At 43.3% G+C, this 21,630-nt stretch overlaps 1 protein-coding gene across 1 annotated transcript in view; it reads right to left on the minus strand.

Moving 5' to 3' along the window:
- TGFBI (transforming growth factor beta induced) overlaps nucleotides 1-21,630 on the minus strand; it is a 180,018-nt gene that overhangs the window by 53,286 nt on the left and 105,102 nt on the right. The window contains exons 6-7 of the mRNA XM_077265973.1: nucleotides 20,610-20,756; nucleotides 17,304-17,448 (exon numbers count right to left, since the gene is read on the minus strand). Coding sequence (XP_077122088.1) covers nucleotides 17,304-17,448; nucleotides 20,610-20,756 — 292 coding nt within the window. The remainder of the gene's footprint in view (nucleotides 1-17,303; nucleotides 17,449-20,609; nucleotides 20,757-21,630) is intronic.

Consider the following 21,630-nt stretch of genomic DNA (forward strand, 5'->3'; position numbering starts at 1 on the left):
CAGGTACAACAGAGAATTTGATAACAATAGGTCGTCATATTGGAAAAGTTCACTTTTTTCACTTAAGCACCAAATTTCTCACTTTTGCAAGAAGCAAAACCAAACAATTTATTTTATCCAGGGTTATGGTGTTATAGGTTTAATATGCCGTTATTAGTGGATTAGGGCTTAGTATTGGGCTTAGGGTTAGGGTTAGGATTAGGTTTGAGGTTATGGTTGGGCTTGGGGTTAGGGTTGGAGGCTGAGCTTGGAGGGTTGTGGTTTGGCTTAGGGTTGAGCTTAGAGATAGTGATGGGCTTATGGTTAGGGTTGGCCTTGATCTTATTGTTGGGCTTAGGGTTATGGGTGGATTTGGGTATAGCGTTGGGGCTAGGGTTATGGTTGAGCTTAGGTATAGGGTTGAGCTTAGGGTTAGGGTACAGGTTAGGGTTGGAGTTTTTATAAAAGCAAAAAAAAGATGATATGATGACTAGTGTTAAGTGCTCACTACTCGAGTTTGCAATGGGTGCTCAGCTATGCACTGAGTATTGTGGGTGCTTGAGTAACAGGCTGGAGTTCCCGTCCTGCATCTTTTGCAGCTTTTATACACACAAAGCAACATGCGGGGATTGTCCATGTATGGCAAGTAATCCCCACATGTTTTTTAGCTAACAGCCACAAAACATGCAGGGTGGGGACTCAACCATGTTACTCGAACACCTATGATACTCAATGTATACGTGAGTACTTGCGCTCAACACTAGTCATCATATCTTCATCAATTTTTTTTAACTTTTGTAAAAAACCCCAACCTCAACCCTAAACCCTACACTAACCTTAAGCCCAACCCTATACCTAAGCCCAACCCATACCCTAGCCCCAACCCTAAGCCCAACCCATCTCTAACCCTAAGCCTAACTCTATCACTAAGCCCAACCCTAACTCTAAGCCCAACCACAACCCTCTAAGCCCAACCCCAGTCCTAACTCCATGTCTGACCATATTCTCAAGCCAAACCTTAACTTTAAGCCCAACCGTAATCCTAAAGCCCAATCAAGAGCCTTAACCCTAACACTAAACCCAATGCTATTCCTAATGGCAAAAAATGAAAGAAATGAAAATTATAAAAAAAAATTTTTGTTTAACCAACTAGGAGGACTGCTCGAGGGGGATGATTTACTGATGATTGGCTTTTGATCAGATAGGGTCTGTCACAGTGATGAAAAGTATCCAATATGAAAAATTCCCTGCTGTTGCTGGGTGGCAGACACCAGATCATGGCGGCGCACTTTGTATGTGCCCGACATTTTTTTTTTTCTTAGGAAAGGAAGGAGGAGGAGGCCCAGGGATGGAGATGGAGGGCTAAGGAGATTGAGGAGGTACTGGGGGGCTTGGGGACAAAATTTATTTCTCCTCTGACATGTATATCATGTCAGAAGTGAGAAAAATAATTTTAAAAGTGGACACGTTTTTTTTTCAACTTGATCATGTGAACGGGGCCTGTAGCTGAAACCTCTGAAATTTTCAGACTCTGGGGGGCATTATTGCCTTATTACTGGTCGACATTTTATTATGGTTATGAGGGAATAATGTCCCATAGCAGCTGTCGTTTTAATGTGTATCAGGTGTCGTTGAGGGGCTAAAGGGAATCTATCAGCCGGTTTTTGCTACGTAATCTGAAGACAACATGCTGTAGAGCAGAGGTGTCAAACTGCATTCCTCGAGGGCCGCCAACAGGTCATGTTTTCAGGATTTCCTTGTATTGCACAGGTGATAATTTAATCACCTGCACAGAATGATTCCAGCACCTTGTGGAATGCTAAGGAAATCCTGAAAACATGACCTGTTGGCAGCCCTCGAGGAATGCAGTTTGACACCTCTGCTGTAGAGATTAAAACACAGATTTCAAGGATGCCTGTTTTATCAATCTCTGTGGTTTTGTTTACTCACATTGTAATTACTCACATTTGATTTACTGATTCATTGCTTGCGTTGAGAAACACGTGATAGTGTCTCCGCGGCTTTTCAACATCCATTTGCATATTTCCCATCAGGGATGGGGGCAGTGTTCTGGATCACTGCGTTGAGAAACACGTGATGGTGTCTCCGCAGTGTTGGATGTTTTGATCTCCCCGAGGTCATTCACCCTTATGTTTATAGTCTTTTCACTAGGCACTGCTCCTAATAGCCAGTTTCCTACTCCACACTGATGAGGGGCAAATACCCTGAAACAGCTGTCTGTGGATGGATACCATGTTTTGGCATAGGTGGTTTTCCTTTTTTTGATGCTGCCCTTCCCGTGGTTGTTCCTTCCCAGTGAAAGACCTGGCTATTCATTGCTTGCGTTGAGAAACACGTGATGGTGTCTCCACGGCTTTTCTACTGACAGTAACCTGTCAGAAACCATACTGATGAATATTTAATCATGGTGGTAGTGGTAAGTGGTAGTGCACATGACCAACCTCATCTCCATTTAACTAGATCTTTTCAGAGTCCTGGTTCTGAAAATCGGTGGAGTCCATGGCAGTTGGACCCCCAGTGAGCAGAATGTTATTCCCTGTTCCCTTGATATTGTATTACTTTTAAACTTGAAAACACCCCATTAAGAAGACATACTGTGCTTTATTCATCCTCCCCATGTCTAGCTCTGAGTTTAAGCTGCTTTTCCCAGTGTTTGTGTTTGCAGCATTTACATCCTATCAACAGCAAGGTGGCAAATAACAGAGCTCAGAGTCTCTGCCCAAATTGATGGTATGAGCCACTCAGAGCTGAAGAGCTGACTGATTGACTGCAGGGATGTCAGTGCTGCAGACATTAACCCCTTAACAACCGCCGATATGTCTTTTAACGATAGCAGTTAAGGAGGCTTAATCCTCAGTGCCACTTTTTAACGGCGCTGAGAAATAAGAGTATAATGGTCCCCAGCATCAGAAAATATCAGGGGTTTCAATTACCGGGAGTAGCTGAGAACTTGGAGAACATAATCAGGGTTGTTTTTTTCTGATCCCCTGTCACGACATCCCTGTTATTCACCGAATATAGTTATTCATTGCCATTTATAACAGTTTTATCCTGTACAAAAAAAATCACAAGGAGAAAATTGTTGAGTGTCTCATATTTGACTTGAATGCACAAGAGAAAGCCTTTGAGTCCTAGGATGTCTGGAGTCTTGCAGAGCGACATTTTCTTTGCCCCGTCCCTGCTAATCTCACCCCAAAGTATCCCCGAGTTTGTAGTAAGCATGGTAGAAGGAGTGATTCCTGTTATTATTACTCCATGTTCCCATCACAGCCAGGACTTTGTATCTCCCTCTGTTTTGAGACCCACCACACAGCTTACAATTTTTAGGATTTTCTTTCAAATAACTTACATTTATATTTTCTGCTTAGTGGGCCCCAATAGAGTAACTTTTATGGAACAAGTAATGTAGAGAATATTTTCATCAGTACATCACATTTTACTCCATATCAAAATTACTTCCAGGTCTTGCTCACTCAAATGCCATATTATTATTTAGCCAAATTCTCGCCCACATACGCACATCTAAATACTCCAGAATGTGGACCCCACAAATGTTCTTGAAAAGTTGTCATCTGACAATTCCAGGACTTGATCACTCACATACCTAACTTATTCCATCAAATTCTCGTCCATATGCCCATGTCTGTTTACTTCAGAATGTGGACCCCACAAATGATCTTGAAAAGCCAGGTCATCTGACAATTAATTCCAGGACTTGATTATCACATGATAAACTATTATTCAGAAAAATTCTTGCTCAGATGCTCACTGTATACTCCAGAATGTGGACTACACAAATGTTCTTGAAAAGTCAGATCTTCTGACAATTCCAGGACTTGATTACAAACATTTTTGACCATTCATCTTAGTTTGATATGAGCATGATAATTTTATTGGAGGATCTCTAATAATGATGCAGTTCCGTACTTATACACTATGGGTTTTACTGCATGGTTCTTGCTGAACCTCCTGTATCAGACAATACTTTTAGCATTCTGTAGGGTATTGGTTGTTTTGTTCAACTTCCTTGGCAGGCGAGAGCCTGATATGGTGCACCACGTCTATTGGCACATTTGTCTCTCAAATAGGGATTGATGGACCTAAACAGATGTTGTATGACCAATCTCTGAAAGACAAACCTGTCATTCTAGCCCTGCTGGTATTCTTTCGTCTTTGGATCAAACTCAGTTTTTCCACATAGCTGGCTGCATTTTCATCCACATTTTCCTTCCAGTACAGTTTTTTCTTCCTGCTACAATATGTGCAATTGCAAGACAACTGTTTTGTTAGCAAGACCAAGTTTTATAATCAGCAAATGGGCAAGCCTTCCTCTGTGAGTAATAATTCCTAGAAGGAGTTTCTTGTTTAGCAGCTCAATGTCTCTTTAAGCTTTGAATGGGTCCTGGAATTCCATCAATTTTACCCTAAAGACCAAATGCTGCATCATCTATTATAAGCACAGCCGTGTATCCAGTACTCACATTGGCACCATATTGGAAGTATATCTGAACACTGAAAAACTAGTGCAATAAAATTTGAGGTGTGTTCCTCAAAATGCACAAAAAAGATTCATAAAAGAGACAGTGACAAATTAGCAAATTGTAAATTTTCAAACTTGTGTTGCATCAACTGCATAACAAATGGTGGTATCAAACTACTCACAATCTTCCTAGATAAATACAATATAGGATATAATTTACTAAAAGACATTTACCGTATTTTCCGCTTTGTAAGACGCACTTTATTTCCCCCAAATTTGGGGGGGAAATGGGGGTGCGTCTTAAAAGCGGATATACCGCTTACCGTTACTGGCTGGGATGAGTGTTATGATCCCAATGGCAGGGGACCTCAAAGATTACAGCAAAGTCTGCAAAACATAAATACCAGCTCATAGGGAAGTGGTAACTAGGCTGACCATATACCTGATCCTAGCGCAAACACTAACAGCAGCCGGGGAACGTACCTACGTTGGTCCTAGACGTCTCGCGCCAGCCGGAGAACTAACTACCCCTATAAGGGAAAATAAGACCTCTCTTGCCTCCAGAGAAAAGACCCCAAAGTAATACAAGCCCCCAACAAATAACGGTGAGGTAAGAAGAAAAGACAAACGTAAGAATGAACTAGATTTAGCAAAGAGAGGCCCACTGACTAATAGCAGAATATAGTAAGAAGACTTATATGGTCAGCAAAAAACCCTGCAAAATATCCACGCTGAATATCCAAGAACCCCCAAACCGACTGACGGTGTGGGGGGAGAATATCAGCCCCCCTAGAGCTTCCAGCAATAACAGGAATCACATATTGTACAAGCTGGACAAAAAATATGAACAATGCAAATGATCAAGAGTACGAAAGCAGGACTTAGCTTATCTTGCAAAGAACCAGGACCTGAAGACAGGAGCAAACAGAAGTGAACTGATTACAACGATGCCAGGCACTGGACTGAGAATCCAGGAAGTTTAAATAGCAACACCCCAGGCCTAACGAAGCAGGTGAGCACCAACCTGGTAAAAGACAATCCAAGTGCCAAATCACTAGTGACCACAAGAGGGAGCCAAAAAGTATAGTTCACAACAGTACCCCCCCTTTAAGGAGGGGTCACCAAACCCTCACCAAGACCACCAGGGCGACCAGGATGAGCAGCGTGGAAGGCACGAACCAAATTGGCCGCATGAACATCAGAGGCGGCCACCCAGGAATTATCCTCCTGACCATAGCCCTTCCATTTGACCAAATACTGGAGCCTCCGTCTAGAGAGACGAGAATCCAAGATCTTCTCCACCACGTACTCCAACTCGCCCTCAACCAACACCGGAGCAGGAGGCTCAACAGCAGGAACCACAGGCACAACGTACCGCCGTAACAAAGACCTATGGAACACGTTGTGAATGGCAAACGACACCGGAAGATCCAAACGAAAAGAAACCGGGTTAAGAACTTCCAAAATTTTATAAGGACCAATAAAGTGAGGCTTAAACTTAGGGGAGGAAACCTTCAGAGGGACATACCGAGAAGACAACCAAACCAAATCCCCAACACGAAGTCGGGGGCCCACACCGCGGCGGCGGTTGGCAAAACGCTGAGCCTTCTCCTGTGACAACTTCAAGTTGTCCACTACATGATTCCAAATCCGCTGCAACCTATCCACCACGGAATCCACCCCAGGACAGTCAGAAGACTCAACATGACCCGAGGAGAAACGAGGATGAAAACCAGAGTTGCAGAAGAATGGCGAAACCAAAGTAGCGGAACTAGCCCGATTATTAAGGGCAAACTCCGCCAATGGCAAGAAGGTCACCCAATCATCCTGGTCCGCAGAAACAAAACATCTCAAATAAGCCTCCAGTGTCTGATTAGTTCGCTCCGTTTGACCATTAGTCTGAGGATGGAAGGCAGATGAAAACGACAAATCAATGCCCATCTTAGCACAAAAAGATCGCCAGAATCTGGACACAAACTGGCATCCTCTGTCGGACACGATATTCTCCGGAATGCCATGTAAACGAACCACATTCTGAAAAAACAAAGGAACCAGATCGGAAGAGGAAGGCAACTTAGGCAAGGGTACCAAATGGACCATCTTGGAAAAACGATCACACACCACCCAGATGACAGACATTCCCCGAGACCCGGAAGATCAGAAATGAAATCCATGGAAATGTGCATCCAAGGCCTCTTCGGGACGGGCAAGGGCAAAAGCAACCTGCTAGCACGAGAACAACAAGGCTTAGCCCGAGCACAAGTCCCACAGGACTGCACAAATGACCACACATCCCGTGACAAGGAAGGCCACCAAAAGGACCTAGCCACCAAATCTCGGGTACCAAAAATTCCCGGATGCCCTGCCAACACCGAGGAATGAACCTCGGAAATGACTCTGCTGGTCCATTTATCAGGAACAAACAGTCTGTCGGGTGGACACGAGTCAGGTCTACCAGCCTGAAATCTCTGCAACACACGTCGCAAATCCGGAGATATGGCCGACACGATCACTCCCTCTTTAAGAATACCAGCTGGCTCCGAGACTCCAGGAGAGTCCGGCACAAAGCTCCTAGAGAGAGCATCAGCCTTAACATTCTTCGAACCAGGCAGGTATGAGACCACAAAGTCAAAACGAGAGAAAAACAATGACCAACGAGCCTGTCTAGGATTCAGGCGCTTAGCAGACTCGAGATACATCAGATTTTTGTGATCAGTCAAGACCACCACACGATGCTTAGCACCCTCGAGCCAATGACGCCACTCCTCAAATGCCCACTTCATGGCCAACAACTCCCGATTACCAACATCATAGTTCCGCTCAGCAGGCGAAAACTTCCTAGAGAAAAAGGCACATGGTCTAATCACAGAACAACCAGAGCCTCCCTGCGACAAAACAGCCCCAGCACCGATCTCAGAAGCATCCACTTCAACCTGAAAGGGAAGTGAGACATCAGGCTGGCACAAAACAGGCGCCGCAGTAAACCGGCGCTTCAGCTCCTGGAAGGCCTCCACGGCTGCAGGAGCCCAATTAGCCACATCAGAACCTTTCTTGGTCATATCCGTCAAAGGTTTAACAACGCTAGAAAAATTAGCGATAAAGCGACGGTAGAAATTAGCGAACCCCAAGAACTTCTGAAGACTCTTAACAGACGTGGGCTGAGTCCAATCATGAATAGCTCGGACCTTGACTGGGTCCATCTCCACGGCAGAAGGGGAGAAAATAAAACCCAAAAAGGAAACCTTCTGCACTCCAAAGAGACACTTTGAGCCCTTCACAAACAAAGCGTTATCACGCAAAACCTGAAACACCATCCTGACCTGCTTTACATGAGAATCCCAATCATCCGAGAAAACTAGAATATCATCAAGATACACAATCAAAAATTTATCCAGATACTTCCGGAAGATATCATGCATAAAGGACTGAAACACTGAAGGGGCATTAGAGAGCCCAAAGGGCATCACCAAGTATTCAAAATGACCTTCGGGCGTATTGAATGCAGTTTTCCATTCATCTCCCTGCCTAATGCGCACAAGGTTGTACGCATCTTGGTGAACCACTTGGCGCCCTTAATCCGAGCAAACAAGTCTGACAATAGCGGCAACGGATACTGAAACTTAACAGTGATTTTATTCAGAAGCCGATAGTCTATACAAGGTCTCAAAGACCCGTCTTTCTTGGCCACAAAAAAGAATCACGCACCGAGAGGGGAAGAGGATGGACGAATATGCCCCTTCTCCAAAGACTCCTTGACATAAGAACGCATCGCGGCATGCTCGGGTACAGACAAATTAAATAATCGTCCCTTAGGAAATTTACTGCCAGGAATCAAATCTATAGCGCAGTCACAGTCCCTATGAGGAGGAAGAGCACTGGACCTGGACTCACTGAATACATCCTGATAGTCACACAAATACTCAGGAACTTCTGAAGGAGTAGAAGTAGCAATAGACACCGGCGGAGAATCGCAATGAATTCCCTGACAACCCCAACTTGAGACAGACATAGCCTTCCAATCCAAAACAGGATTATGGGTCTGTAACCATGGCAGATCTAAAACGACCAAATCATTCATTTTATGCAGAACAAGAAAACGAATCACCTCCCGATGTTCAGGAGTCATGCACATGGTCACTTGTGTCCAATACTGCAGTTTATTTTCCGCCAGTGGCGTAGCATCAATTCCTCTGAGAGGAATCGGAACCTTTAAAGGCTCCAGGACAAAACCGCAGCGCTTGGCAAACGACAAGTCCATAAGACTCAGGGCAGCACCTGAATCCACAAATGCCATAACAGGGTAGGAAGACAATGAACAAATTAAAGTCACAGACAAAATAAATTTAGGCTGCAAATTACCAATGGTGACAGGACTGACAACCTTGGTTAGGCGTTTAGAGCATGCTGATATAACATGTGTAGAATCACCACAGTAAAAACACAGCCCATTCTGACGTCTATGATTTTGTCGTTCGGTTCTAGTCAGGATTCTATCGCATTGCATTGAGACAGGTGTCTGTTCAGACAACACCGCCAGAGGTTTAGCGGATTTGCGCTCCCGCAAACGCCGATCAATCTGAATAGCCAGCGCCATAGAATCATTCAGACTTGTAGGAATTGTAAAACCCACCATCACATTCTTAATGGCTTCAGAAAGGCCATTTCTGAAATTTGCTGCCAGAGCACATTCTGTTATGGTTCTCAATGGCAAGAGAACATAGCCCAGCAAACATACGAACTAACTCTTGGAAGGATGGAAACTAAACTGACCATGAACTAAACCTGCCGCACAACTAACAGTAGCCGGGTAGCGTAGCCTGCGTTTATCCCTAGACGCCCAGCGCCGGCCGGAGGACTAACTAATCCTGGCAGAGGAAAATATAGTCCTGGCTCACCTCTAGAGAAATTTCCCCGAAAGGCAGACAGAGGCCCCCACAAATATTGGCGGTGATTTTAGATGAAATGACAAACGTAGTATGAAAATAGGTTTAGCAAAATTGAGGTCCGCTTACTAGATAGCAGGAAGACAGAAAGGGCACTTTCATGGTCAGCTGAAAACCCTATCAAAATACCATCCTGAAATTACTTTAAGACTCTAGTATTAACTCATAACACCAGAGTGGCAATTTCAGATCACAAGAGCTTTCCAGACACAGAAACGAAACTACAGCTGTGAACTGGAACAAAATGCAAAAACAAACAAGGACTAAGTCCAACTTAGCTGGGAGTTGTCTAGCAGCAGGAACATGCACAGAAAGGCTTCTGATTACAATGTTGACCGGCATGGAAGTGACAGAGGAGCAAGGCTAAATAGCGACTCCCACATCCTGATGGAAACAGGTGAACAGAGAGGATGATGCACACCAGTTCAATTCCACCAGTGGCCACCGGGGGAGCCCAAAATCCAATTTCACAACAGTACCCCCCCTCAAGGAGGGGGCACCGAACCCTCACCAGAACCACCAGGGCGATCAGGATGAGCCCTATGAAAGGCACGGACCAAATCGGAGGCATGAACATCAGAGGCAGTCACCCAAGAATTATCCTCCTGACCGTATCCCTTCCATTTGACCAGATACTGGAGTTTCCGTCTGGAAACACGGGAGTCCAAGATTTTTTCCACAACGTACTCCAACTCGCCCTCAACCAACACCGGAGCAGGAGGCTCAACGGAAGGCACAACCGGTACCTCATACCTGCGCAATAATGACCGATGAAAAACATTATGAATAGAAAAAGATGCAGGGAGGTCCAAACGGAAGGACACAGGGTTAAGAATCTCCAATATCTTGTACGGGCCGATGAACCGAGGCTTAAACTTGGGAGAAGAAACCCTCATAGGGACAAAACGAGAAGACAACCACACCAAGTCCCCAACACAAAGCCGAGGACCAACCCGACGCCGGCGGTTGGCAAAAAGCTGAGTCTTCTCCTGGGACAACTTCAAATTGTCCACTACCTGCCCCCAAATCTGATGCAACCTCTCCACCACAGCATCCACTCCAGGACAATCCGAAGATTCCACCTGACCAGAAGAAAATCGAGGATGAAACCCCGAATTACAGAAAAAGGGAGACACCAAGGTGGCAGAACTGGCCCGATTATTGAGGGCAAACTCCGCTAAAGGCAGAAAAGCAACCCAATCATCCTGATCTGCAGACACAAAACACCTCAAATATGTCTCCAAGGTCTGATTCGTCCGCTCGGTCTGGCCATTAGTCTGAGGATGGAAAGCAGACGAGAAAGACAAATCTATGCCCATCCTAGCACAGAATGCTCGCCAAAATCTAGACACGAATTGGGTACCTCTGTCAGAAACGATATTCTCCGGAATACCATGCAAACGGACCACATTTTGAAAAAACAGAGGAACCAACTCGGAAGAAGAAGGCAACTTAGGCAGGGGAACCAAATGGACCATCTTAGAGAAACGATCACACACCACCCAGATGACAGACATCTTCTGAGAAACAGGAAGATCCGAAATAAAATCCATCGAGATGTGCGTCCAGGGCCTCTTCGGGATAGGCAAGGGCAACAACAATCCACTAGCCCGAGAACAACAAGGCTTGGCCCGAGCACAAACGTCACAAGACTGCACGAAGCCTCGCACATCTCGAGACAGGGAAGGCCACCAGAAGGACCTTGCCACCAAATCCCTGGTACCAAAGATTCCAGGATGACCTGCCAACGCAGAAGAATGAACCTCAGAAATGACTTTACTGGTCCAATCATCAGGAACAAACAGTCATCACTGTAATTAAAGGGTCCGGTCAAACTGTTATGGTTCTCAATGGCAAGAGAACATAGCCCAGCAAACATACGAACTAGCTCTTGGAAGGATGGAAACTAAACTGACCATGAACTAAACCTGCCGCACAACTAACAGTAGCCGGGTAGCGTAGCCTGCGTTTTATCCCTAGACGCCCAGCGCCGGCCGGAGGACTAACTAATCCTGGCAGAGGAAAATATAGTCCTGGCTCACCTCTAGAGAAATCTCCCCGAAAGGCAGACAGAGGCCCCCACAAATATTGGCGGTGATTTTAGATGAAATGACAAACGTAGTATGAAAATAGGTTTAGCAAAATTGAGGTCCGCTTACTAGATAGCAGGAAGACAGAAAGGGCACTTTCATGGTCAGCTGAAAACCCTATCAAAATACCATCCTGAAATTACTTTAAGACTCTAGTATTAACTCATAACATCAGAGTGGCAATTTCAGATCACAAGAGCTTTCCAGACACAGAAACGAAACTACAGCTGTGAACTGGAACAAAATGCAAAAACAAACAAGGACTAAGTCCAACTTAGCTGGGAGTTGTCTAGCAGCAGGAACATGCACAGAAAGGCTTCTGATTACAATGTTGACCGGCATGGAAGTGACAGAGGAGCAAGGCTAAATAGCGACTCCCACATCCTGATGGAAACAGGTGAACAGAGAGGATGATGCACACCAGTTCAATTCCACCAGTGGCCACCGGGGGAGCCCAAAATCCAATTTCACAACAACATTCATTCCATCGAGTAAGCACGGACCATTTCCGAAATTTTTGGCGGTACACCTCAGCTTCATCCTGGCCCTGAGAGATGGCCAGTAGAGCTTTTTCTGCCTGAATTTCAAGATTAGGCTCCTCATAAAGCAATCCGAGCGCCAGAAAAAACGCATCAACATCCGCCAATGCAGGATCTCCTGGCGCTAACGAGAAAGCCCAATCCTGAGGGTCGCCACGCAAGAAGGAGATAATAATTTTGACTTGCTGAGCTGAATCTCCAGACGAACGAGGTTTCAAAGATAGAAACAATTTACAATTATTCCTAAAATTCCTAAATTTAAATCGATCTCCAGAGAACAGCTCAGGAATAGGTATCTTAGGCTCTGACATAGGACTGCTAACAACAAAATCCTGAATGCCCTGCACATGTGCAGCAAGCTGATCCACGCTAGTAATCAAGGTCTGAACATTCATGTCTGCAGCAAAGCTTCAAGCCACTCAGAGATAAAGGGGAGACAAAAAAAAAAAAAACCTCAGAACTTCTTTTCTTTTAATCCCACTTCAGCAATGCATTAACTATTTATAGGCCTGGCATACTGTTATGATCCCAATGGCAGGGGACCTCAAAGATTACAGCAAAGTCTGCAAAACATAAATACCAGCTCATAGGGAAGTGGTAACTAGGCTGACCATATACCTGATCCTAGCGCAAACACTAACAGCAGCCGGGGAACGTGCCTACGTTGGTCCTAGACGTCTCGCGCCAGCCGGAGAACTAACTACCCCTATAAGGGAAAATAAGACCTCTCTTGCCTCCAGAGAAAAGACCCCAAAGTAATACAAGCCCCCAACAAATAATAACGGTGAGGTAAGTAGAAAAGACAAACGTAAGAATGAACTATATTTAGCAAAGAGAGGCCCACTGACTAATAGCAGAATATAGTAAGAAGACTTATATGGTCAGCAAAAAACCCTGCAAAATATCCACGCTGAATATCCAAGAACCCCCAAACCGACTGACGGTGTGGGGGGAGAATATCAGCCCCCCTAGAGCTTCCAGCAATAACAGGAATCACATATTGTACATGCTGGACAAAAAATATGAACAATGCAAATGATCAAGAGTACGAAAGCAGGACTTTGCTTATCTTGCAAAGAACCAGGACCTGAAGACAGGAGCAAACAGAAGTGAACTGATTACAACGATGCCAGGCACTGGACTGAGAATCCAGGAAGTTTAAATAGCAACACCCCAGGCCTAACGAAGCAGGTGAGCACCAACCTGGTAAAAGACAATCCAAGTGCCAAATCACTAGTGACCACAAGAGGGAGCCAAAAAGTATAGTTCACAACAGATGAGGGGGTGTCTGCCGCTGCTGCCGCCCGCCACCGCTGTCACCCGCCACCAATGTCGCCCGCCACCACTGCCGCGGTTGTCCGCTGCTACCCCGGGTGATGCTGGAGGCTCCGGTGCTGCGGGGGGCTCTGGCGACATTTTGTGAAAGACCAGAGCCCCTCGGAAGTTTGTCCATGCGTTCCTGTATGACTGACTCTGGGAAAATTGCCGCCGGAATCTCGGGAGATGAGATTTCAGCGCTGAGATCTCATCTCTCGAGATTCCGGCGGCCATTTTCCCGGAGTCAGTCATACAGGAACGCATGGACAATCTGCTGGGGGCTCTGGCCTTTCACAAAATGTCGGCAGAGCCCCCCGCAGCACCGGAGACAGCCCTGCAGCACCAGAGACAGCCCTGCAGCACTGGAGCCCCCCTGCAGCACCAGAGCCCCCCTGCAGCACCGGAGCCCCCCTGCAGCACCAGAGCCCCCCTGCAGCACCAGAGCCCACCTGCAGACGCCCTCATCCCAGCCTGCCTCACAGGAGCCCCCCTGCAGACCCCCTCATCCCAGCCTGCCTCACAGGAGCCCCCCTGCAGCACAGGAGCCCCCCTGCAGACCCCCTCATCCCAGCCTGCTGCACAGGAGCCCCCCTGCAGCACAGGAGCCCCCCTTCAGACCCCCTCATCCCAGCCTGCAGCAATGCTCCACTCCTGCCTCCAGCAACGACCCTGGGACCCTGATCCACCGCAGCCACAACCCCTGGTAAGTAATAAGATGCATGGATTATAAGACGCCCCACCAATTTATTAAAAAAGTTTTTTCCTATTTTTCTCCTCAAAATTTGGGGTGCGTCTTATAATCCAGAGCGTCTTACAAAGCGAAAAATATGGTATTTTGCTCTTGAATCACTAAGGCTCTGTAAATATAACAATCTATTCCAAATAGCGCCAAATTTGTGTTCCAAAAATCAAATATTGCTAATTCTGGTAAGAGCCCTGCCATTTGTAGAAATAGAACTGTTTTTACTACATGTGGAGTATTGCTGCGCTCATAAGAAAGTGGGTAACAAACTGAGGGGTTCATTTTTTATGTTACCTCTTGCAAAAGTGAGACATTTTTGGGAAAAAAATAAACTTGTTCCATATGACCAACTTATATTATCAAATTCTGTGCATACCTTTGGGTTCAAAATGATCATTGTGCCCCTGAATAAAATCCTTAAGGGGAGTAGTTTCCAAAAAGGTGTCAGTTGTAGGGGTTTTCTGCTGCTTAGGCACCTTAGGGGTCCTACAAATGGGATATGGTGTCCACCATCTTTCAGCCAAATTTGTTTTCCAAAATTAAAAACAAAGCTCATTGTCCAAACAGAACTTTTTGACTATACATCAGGGTATCACCGCACTTGTAAGAAAGTGGGTAACAAATTGTGGGGTCTGTTTTTGGGGTTACCTCTTGCAAAAGTGAGACATTTTTAGCTAGAGCAAGAATTTTTTGTGAAAAAAATAAACTTTTTCAATATGACCTCCTAATTTTATCAAATTAAGTGTCATATCTGTGGGTTAAAAATGCTCACTGTACCTGTGAATAAAATCCCTGAGGGGTGTAGTATCCAAAATGGGGTTAGTTGTGGATTTCTACTGTTTAGGCACCTTAGGGGCCCTGCAAATGAAACATTGTGCCCGCCATCTTTCAGCCAAATTTGTGTCTCAAAATTCAAATATTGTTCCTGTCATTTGTCCAGAACTTTTTGATTACATGTAAGGTATTGCCGTACTCATATAAAAGTGGGTAAAAAACTGTGTGGTCTGCTTTTGGTGTTACATTTTGCAAAAGTGAGAAATTAGAGGCTAAAGTAAGATTTTTTTAGAGGTAAAATATATATTTTTTCCATTCAATTTTGCATTAATTCCTGTGTAGCACCTGAAGGGTTAATAATCTTATTAAATAAGGTTTTCGAGACGTTGAGGGCTGCAGTTTTTAGAATTATGTCACTTCTGGGTATTCTGTCATATATGCACCCTAAAGTCACTTCAAATATGATGTGGTCCTTAAAAAAAATAGTTTTGTAAATTTGGTTGGAAAGATGAAAATCATTTTAACCCTTCTAAAAAACATGTGTGATGAAACCAGATTATATCTTAATTACCCAGACAATTATGTTTAGCAAACCAAGAACTACTGACTTTTTAACTGTATGTTGGTTTTTGGATTTAAGTGTTGATTTCTGTCTGGTCAAGAAAACAGACTTGTTTGTGTAAGCCTGGAATATTGACTTGAAAGTTGATATTTGATATAACAGTGTATTCTTATCCTTGATGAATAGTGAGGTCTACTTATATGCTAATTATACACTGTCTAGTCCAGAAAGTTTGTTTGTTATTTTTAAAACAGAGAAGGAAAATCTATGCAAATAGATTACATAATCAAGCAAGGCAACTTGGTCACCAACATTCTTCCTTTTATCTGTGAGGGTGGACTGAAGGATGCTGGGTAAATCTAAAAATAGGTTACATGCCTCTGTATAAAGAGACTCAGAGGCAGAGAGACTAAGAGAGGGAGACAGCCAGAGATTTTGTCAAGACATCCTAACACCCAAAGAACCAGAGAAAGGACAACAGCCAATTCATCATGGCATCATCATCAGGGACACAGATCTATCACTCCACAGGAAACAACCTTGGGGTTTACAGCCCCAGTTGAAGGATTCAGATCTGCTCCATTGACCATCGCTGAACCATGGATATGTTTGGAGGAAGCCAGGATTGGGACCCGCGATGATTCCTGGTCCTAGCAGACCTGGGCGCCCACCAATCCCCGTGTCTCCACAAAATGCTTGAAAAATTGTGCTAATGTAAAGTAGACTTGTGAGAAATGTTATGTGTTAACTATTCTGTGTGGCATAACTCTCTGGTTTAAGGGCATAAAAATTACAAGTTAGAAAATTTAAAATCTCTCTAAATGTTTGGCAAATTTGAGTTTTTTACATAAACGCATCATATCAAACAAATTTTACCACTATCGTGAAGTACAATATGTCATGCAAAAACAATGTCAGAATCAATGGATACGTTGAAGCGTTCCAGAGTTATTACCACATAAAGTGACACTGGTCAGATTTAAAAACTTTGCCTGGTCATTAAGGTCAAAATAATTAGCTCTGTCACTAATGGGGTAATAGACACCAGGAATGGAGATTCTGCACTGGACTCATGGAGGGTAAGTAAAGAACAGTTTTCTTTGTTTTTAAATGAACTGCAGCCAAACGTGTAAAGGGTAGTGTACGTGCCCATGATCAGGAATTGCTGTGGTTTTGACGCTGTGTACATTTATGCAGCGTCAAAACCGCAGGAGACAGATGTTATAGCATAGTGAATGGGATTTCTAGAAATCCCATGTCCACTATGCATGTATGTGTGCCTATGGATCACCAGCTGACACTGACAAGCGGCGCGTCTTACAGGACCACAGCATGTCAATTTCTCTTGCGGAGACGCTAGTCGTCACAGCAGATATTTAATCAATAGCAATGTATTGAATGCAGTAAATCCACATGGTTCAGTGAACACATGTGGATTTACCTGCATTCAATAGAACGCAGAGTTTTGGAAGCATCGAAAATACTCTGTGTCCAAAGAACTGTTACTTCCGGATCTTGGGCAAGAACAATAGGATCGACTTGTCAAAATTCTAAATGGTGGATCATGCTTTTCCCCAATATTTGTTGGTATACAATTGAGAGTTCTTTGTACACATTTGGGTTTGGCTGGCCAAGAGGGCCTTAAGAGTAAGATATGGCTCTCCAGCGATTGGCTAAAGAGCTTTATGATATAGTATTTAAATATATAAACCTTACCTTTGCTAATCTATCATTTTTGATATGTAGAAAACCCTGGTTAAAATTAAAGCAGACTTTTATTGATCTGCACTTTAAAAAAAAAAAAATTCAGAGCTTATTTGTTGACAAAAATAAAAGGTGCTACATGGCTATCTTGCCTTTAAGTGCTTCTGGATCACCAAGGATTCTGGTCAAAGTTTCCTTTGGAACTTTCTCAAAGGCTTCATTGGTGGGAGCAAGAAGAGTGTACTGTTTATCTTCTGATTGCAGTAGGGATTCAAGACCTGCAGCGGCCACAGCCGTCTGGAAATGTAATTAAATGTAAAACAATTGAGTAGAAATGTTTACTTCAATTTCCAGGAGAAAGAAAACATACTGTTCATTGTGAAATCCGATAATCAGCTCACCCCTTTTATATAACATGCAAATTGCTTCTCCTGAGAGAAATAGGATTTGAACTCCAATGCCATCTATTGAAATTAGCAATCCTAAAAGTCAATATCAGCTATTTAACAAGTCTTGCCATATGATTTAGGATGAAAGGAAAAGCAAAATTTCTGCTTGGCTTTTATCCCAAGTTGTATGCCAAGGCTCGATATTGACTTTTAGGATTGCTGCTTCCAATAGGTGGCACTAGTGTTCTAGTCTCCCCAGAGGATCCTTGCATGTCCTATAAGTCTCCTTACACTGACATGTCAGGTATGTCACTCTCCAGAAGGGGAAACCATAGTCCTTAAACTCCTCCTCAATAAGTGATTCCACACCATCCATTAAGTAGCCTCAGTGCACTTTACAAGAACAATAGGCACGGCTTCCCGGGGTAAATGTTTGGAGAGAGATTAATCATAGACCCGCATTCGATTTCATCAGAAAATCATTATCTTCTTGGTTATGTGTCATATTAGACAACTAAGCAAACAGAATTAAATTAAAGGCATCAACCCAAAGCATCATGAGCCATGAGTAAGAGTGGTTTCCCACTTGAAACTAAGTGTTGCCTTTGATTTTATCTTGTCCGTTGGATCATGTTGGATAAATAAATAAAGCAGATAATGATTTTATAACGTCCTTGAGTGATGGTCTAAGATCAACTAGACAAACACTGTTCGTTATACCTAATCACATTAAGGTGAGGCTCCTGCTTAACTATGAGATATGTTACGATTCTGCATATTATATTCTACTACAGAAACAAAAACTGGTATACATGCACTTATTTTTAACTGAATCGAACCATTCAATACAATCTGTGATGCAAAATAGACTATACCGAATTCCCCTCATAGGGGCTTCTCTTCTCTCAATTAAATTCTTTGATTTACTGCTGAATTTGTAATTTTGTGCTTTGATGTTGCAAAGTTCCACTTGGAACATATAATGATACTGTCGGCAGGGCCCCGGCAGGTGGCCTTCAGCAAACTATGCGCTGGATAGAATGCTCCTCACTAGTTGTGATGTCACAAGCAATGGTGGTCAGCGTTGATCCAACGTGGTTTGGAGAACACATTCTCCGTTGTCAGTGATTATGGTTGGTCATGCAGTGAATAGACCTTAGGGTTTTGCTCTTGAGCACTTTAGACTCTTCAATATATTAGGAATGTCATTAGGAGATATACAACTTCCTCAACACTATATACTCTGAAAGTAAGGGGGATCCAAAGACTCTGGATCATACAGTCTCCATTTGCATTGCAGATCATCTTCAATCGTAAAAATGACTATTTTAGTCTAGATTGAGTTAGGCTAGGTTCACATTGTGTTAGGGCAATCCGTTTAGCGCTAGCGCTAGCGGATTGCGCTAACGCAATGTATTTGTAGGGGCCGCGTTTAGGGGTCGCGCTAACGGCCCCGCTCTCGCAGATCCCCGATCTGCAAGAGCGGGGAACGGACCTCGGGCACGCCGCCGATGCTGCAAGCAGAGTCCGAGGCGCGCCACAAAAGAACGGCACATCGCTAGCGCGAGCCGAAAAACGCACGCGCTAGCGATGCGCTTTCAGGCTGAAACAACATTGCTGTCAATGGGTGTGCTAACGGACCCATTGCACGGCGTTAATTGCGACATTTTCGCCGTGCAACGTTGTCCGTTAGCGATCACCCACTAACGCAATGTGAACCTAGCCTTATATATAAGCACACTCATACTAGTTTTTATTTCCTTGAGTAAATATGAAGGAATTGGCTTAATTTTAGCTCAAAATTCTGTTTGTGGTGAATACATTCACATGAATCTAAATACTGGAAAACTTTTAAAATACAGGTGGTGGAGAGGAGAAAGAGAACTTTGCTGACCATAAGAGGCTGTCGTGGATTTTAATTGCAGCAGGGTCCTACCTACCCATAAAATCAGACTTGGAAGAGAGGTATTCACATCTATCCAAGAATTCAGACTTCAGTCTTAGCGAGGTACTCACATTAGACACGTTAGGACCCATCAGTTTTAAGACCACCTTGACGTTGGTTGATGGCCGTGCATGAATTGGCCACATTATGTGCTAAGCGTCTCATTTTTTTTTATAGTATCCAGAAGCTGTATTGCTATTCATACTTCATATATTGTACATTGATGTGCTTTAGCACTACAGAGTGCAATTTTTTTGTTTATTGCATATGGAGGTAGCTGTTTCTAGTTGGCACCTGTTCACGTTAGCTTGGAAGTACCAGTCAATCTGTTCTTCATCACAAGAGGCTATATTTTACAGGCAAGAGAGAGGACCCTATTGACCATAATAGCTTTCACTCTTTTTCTTTCTGACAGAAAAGAGAGACTGGAAATTGCAATAGAAATGGTGTTCCACTGGGATCTACTGATCATTAATGGCCTAGATACTGACCACCAACCTACAAAATGATGTTTTCATGCTCTCTAATGTTTCAGCAGTGTTGGAAATCGTGCAGGACAAGAAGTTTCTAGAATAAAATTTCAAAATGTACAAATTTGCATGAATCCAAGCATTTTAGGAAATTCAACTCAAACTCTGTCCTCCGTGGATCAATCTGCTTATCTCTATTCTTGAGCAATTAGCACATAGGCAGTTAGTGCTATAATGAGATTTGCTATATATACAGAAGTAGGAGTTATAGTGTTTCATAGTTTTATATTCTAATGCATACATCAGGAAGCAGACTGTACAATGAGATGTTTTAACACATTTTCTACAGTCCAGTGCAGTTGTAAACGCCAGACTTCCATAGGTTTTTCGATCATGCAATTCTAAGCAGTTCTCACGGTAAAACACCACAACCTAATGATTAGCTGTATGAAGTGGCCATTCATTAAAATAACTGTAGTCTGGTCAGACTAGTCAAAAACCTCTAGCTGGTATCACCACAATTAAAGAAATGTATGTTACCACAGCTTATAATTGTCCTTTTTGGTAATTGTAGGGTACTATTGTAAGGATAAAGAAGCCATAAATGTGGTTTTATGAAATATAACTGACAATGCACAATAATGATGAACATACCCTCAAAGTTTCCAGACTGTCTTCAGTTTCAACCACTTGATCAAGGTTATTTGTGACTGCTGTGATTACTTTATCGATGACATGGACCACACCATTTGTAGCATGATGGTCTGCCTTAATGAGCCGAGCACAATTTACTGTGACAATCTGTACACAAAGAAAATTACAGTTAGAAAATAGGAGATAAATCATTGACAATAATATCTCAATGAAGCAAAATGTCTTGAAGCAGAAAAATATAATTCAACAACTAACTTGACATGTTCAATGACTTTGGCTTTGTTAAGTGTGTAGATACCATTTCTAAACCATCTTTTCATGACATGGTATAGTTGACAGGCTGTTAAAAAAGAATACTTCTGTTCAGTGGCATGTCTTTGTTAAACCCAACTTTATGGATAACTTAATGTATCTAGAAAATATGACAAATCTGGGCTCCACTGATGGCTCCCAGAGTAATAGTTGCTTTCTGTCTATTAGGATACGTTGAATTTTGTTCTTTAAAACTACAAAAAAAGGAGTCTGTATTATACATTTGTATAATGTTTGGATGAAAAAGTAAAAAAAAAATAAAGAAAACAATACCTTTCAAAAGGATCATACAGTGGTGCGAACACATCCTTACTGCAGTAGAAGGAATCAGAGATATCTTAGATGACCTGAGCAATGAAACATTTTAACTAGTACTTTACTTAATTCATCTAACAGATACAAAGAACTACTTGGATCATTCAGAATCTAATCTGGTTTTGGTGCTACTACTATTACTCTTATCATTATGATGATGCGATTACAGATGGGACTAAGCATTTTCTCACAGTTTACACATTTAAAATGTATTGGTACGTTCCAACTTTTGAGTCATTCTTTAGTTTGTCTTGGCCAATGTTATAGGAAAACCTGGAAAATATAACTGTGCATTATTAAACTGCTCCAGGCAGTTCCCTGGAAGTCTCCCAGAAGTTCACCTCACTGATATCTCGCTAGATGCCAATTTTCATGCAGACATGCATTGTCATTT

This window comes from Ranitomeya variabilis, chromosome 5 (assembly GCF_051348905.1).
Source record: "Ranitomeya variabilis isolate aRanVar5 chromosome 5, aRanVar5.hap1, whole genome shotgun sequence".
Lineage (NCBI taxonomy): Eukaryota > Metazoa > Chordata > Amphibia > Anura > Dendrobatidae > Ranitomeya > Ranitomeya variabilis.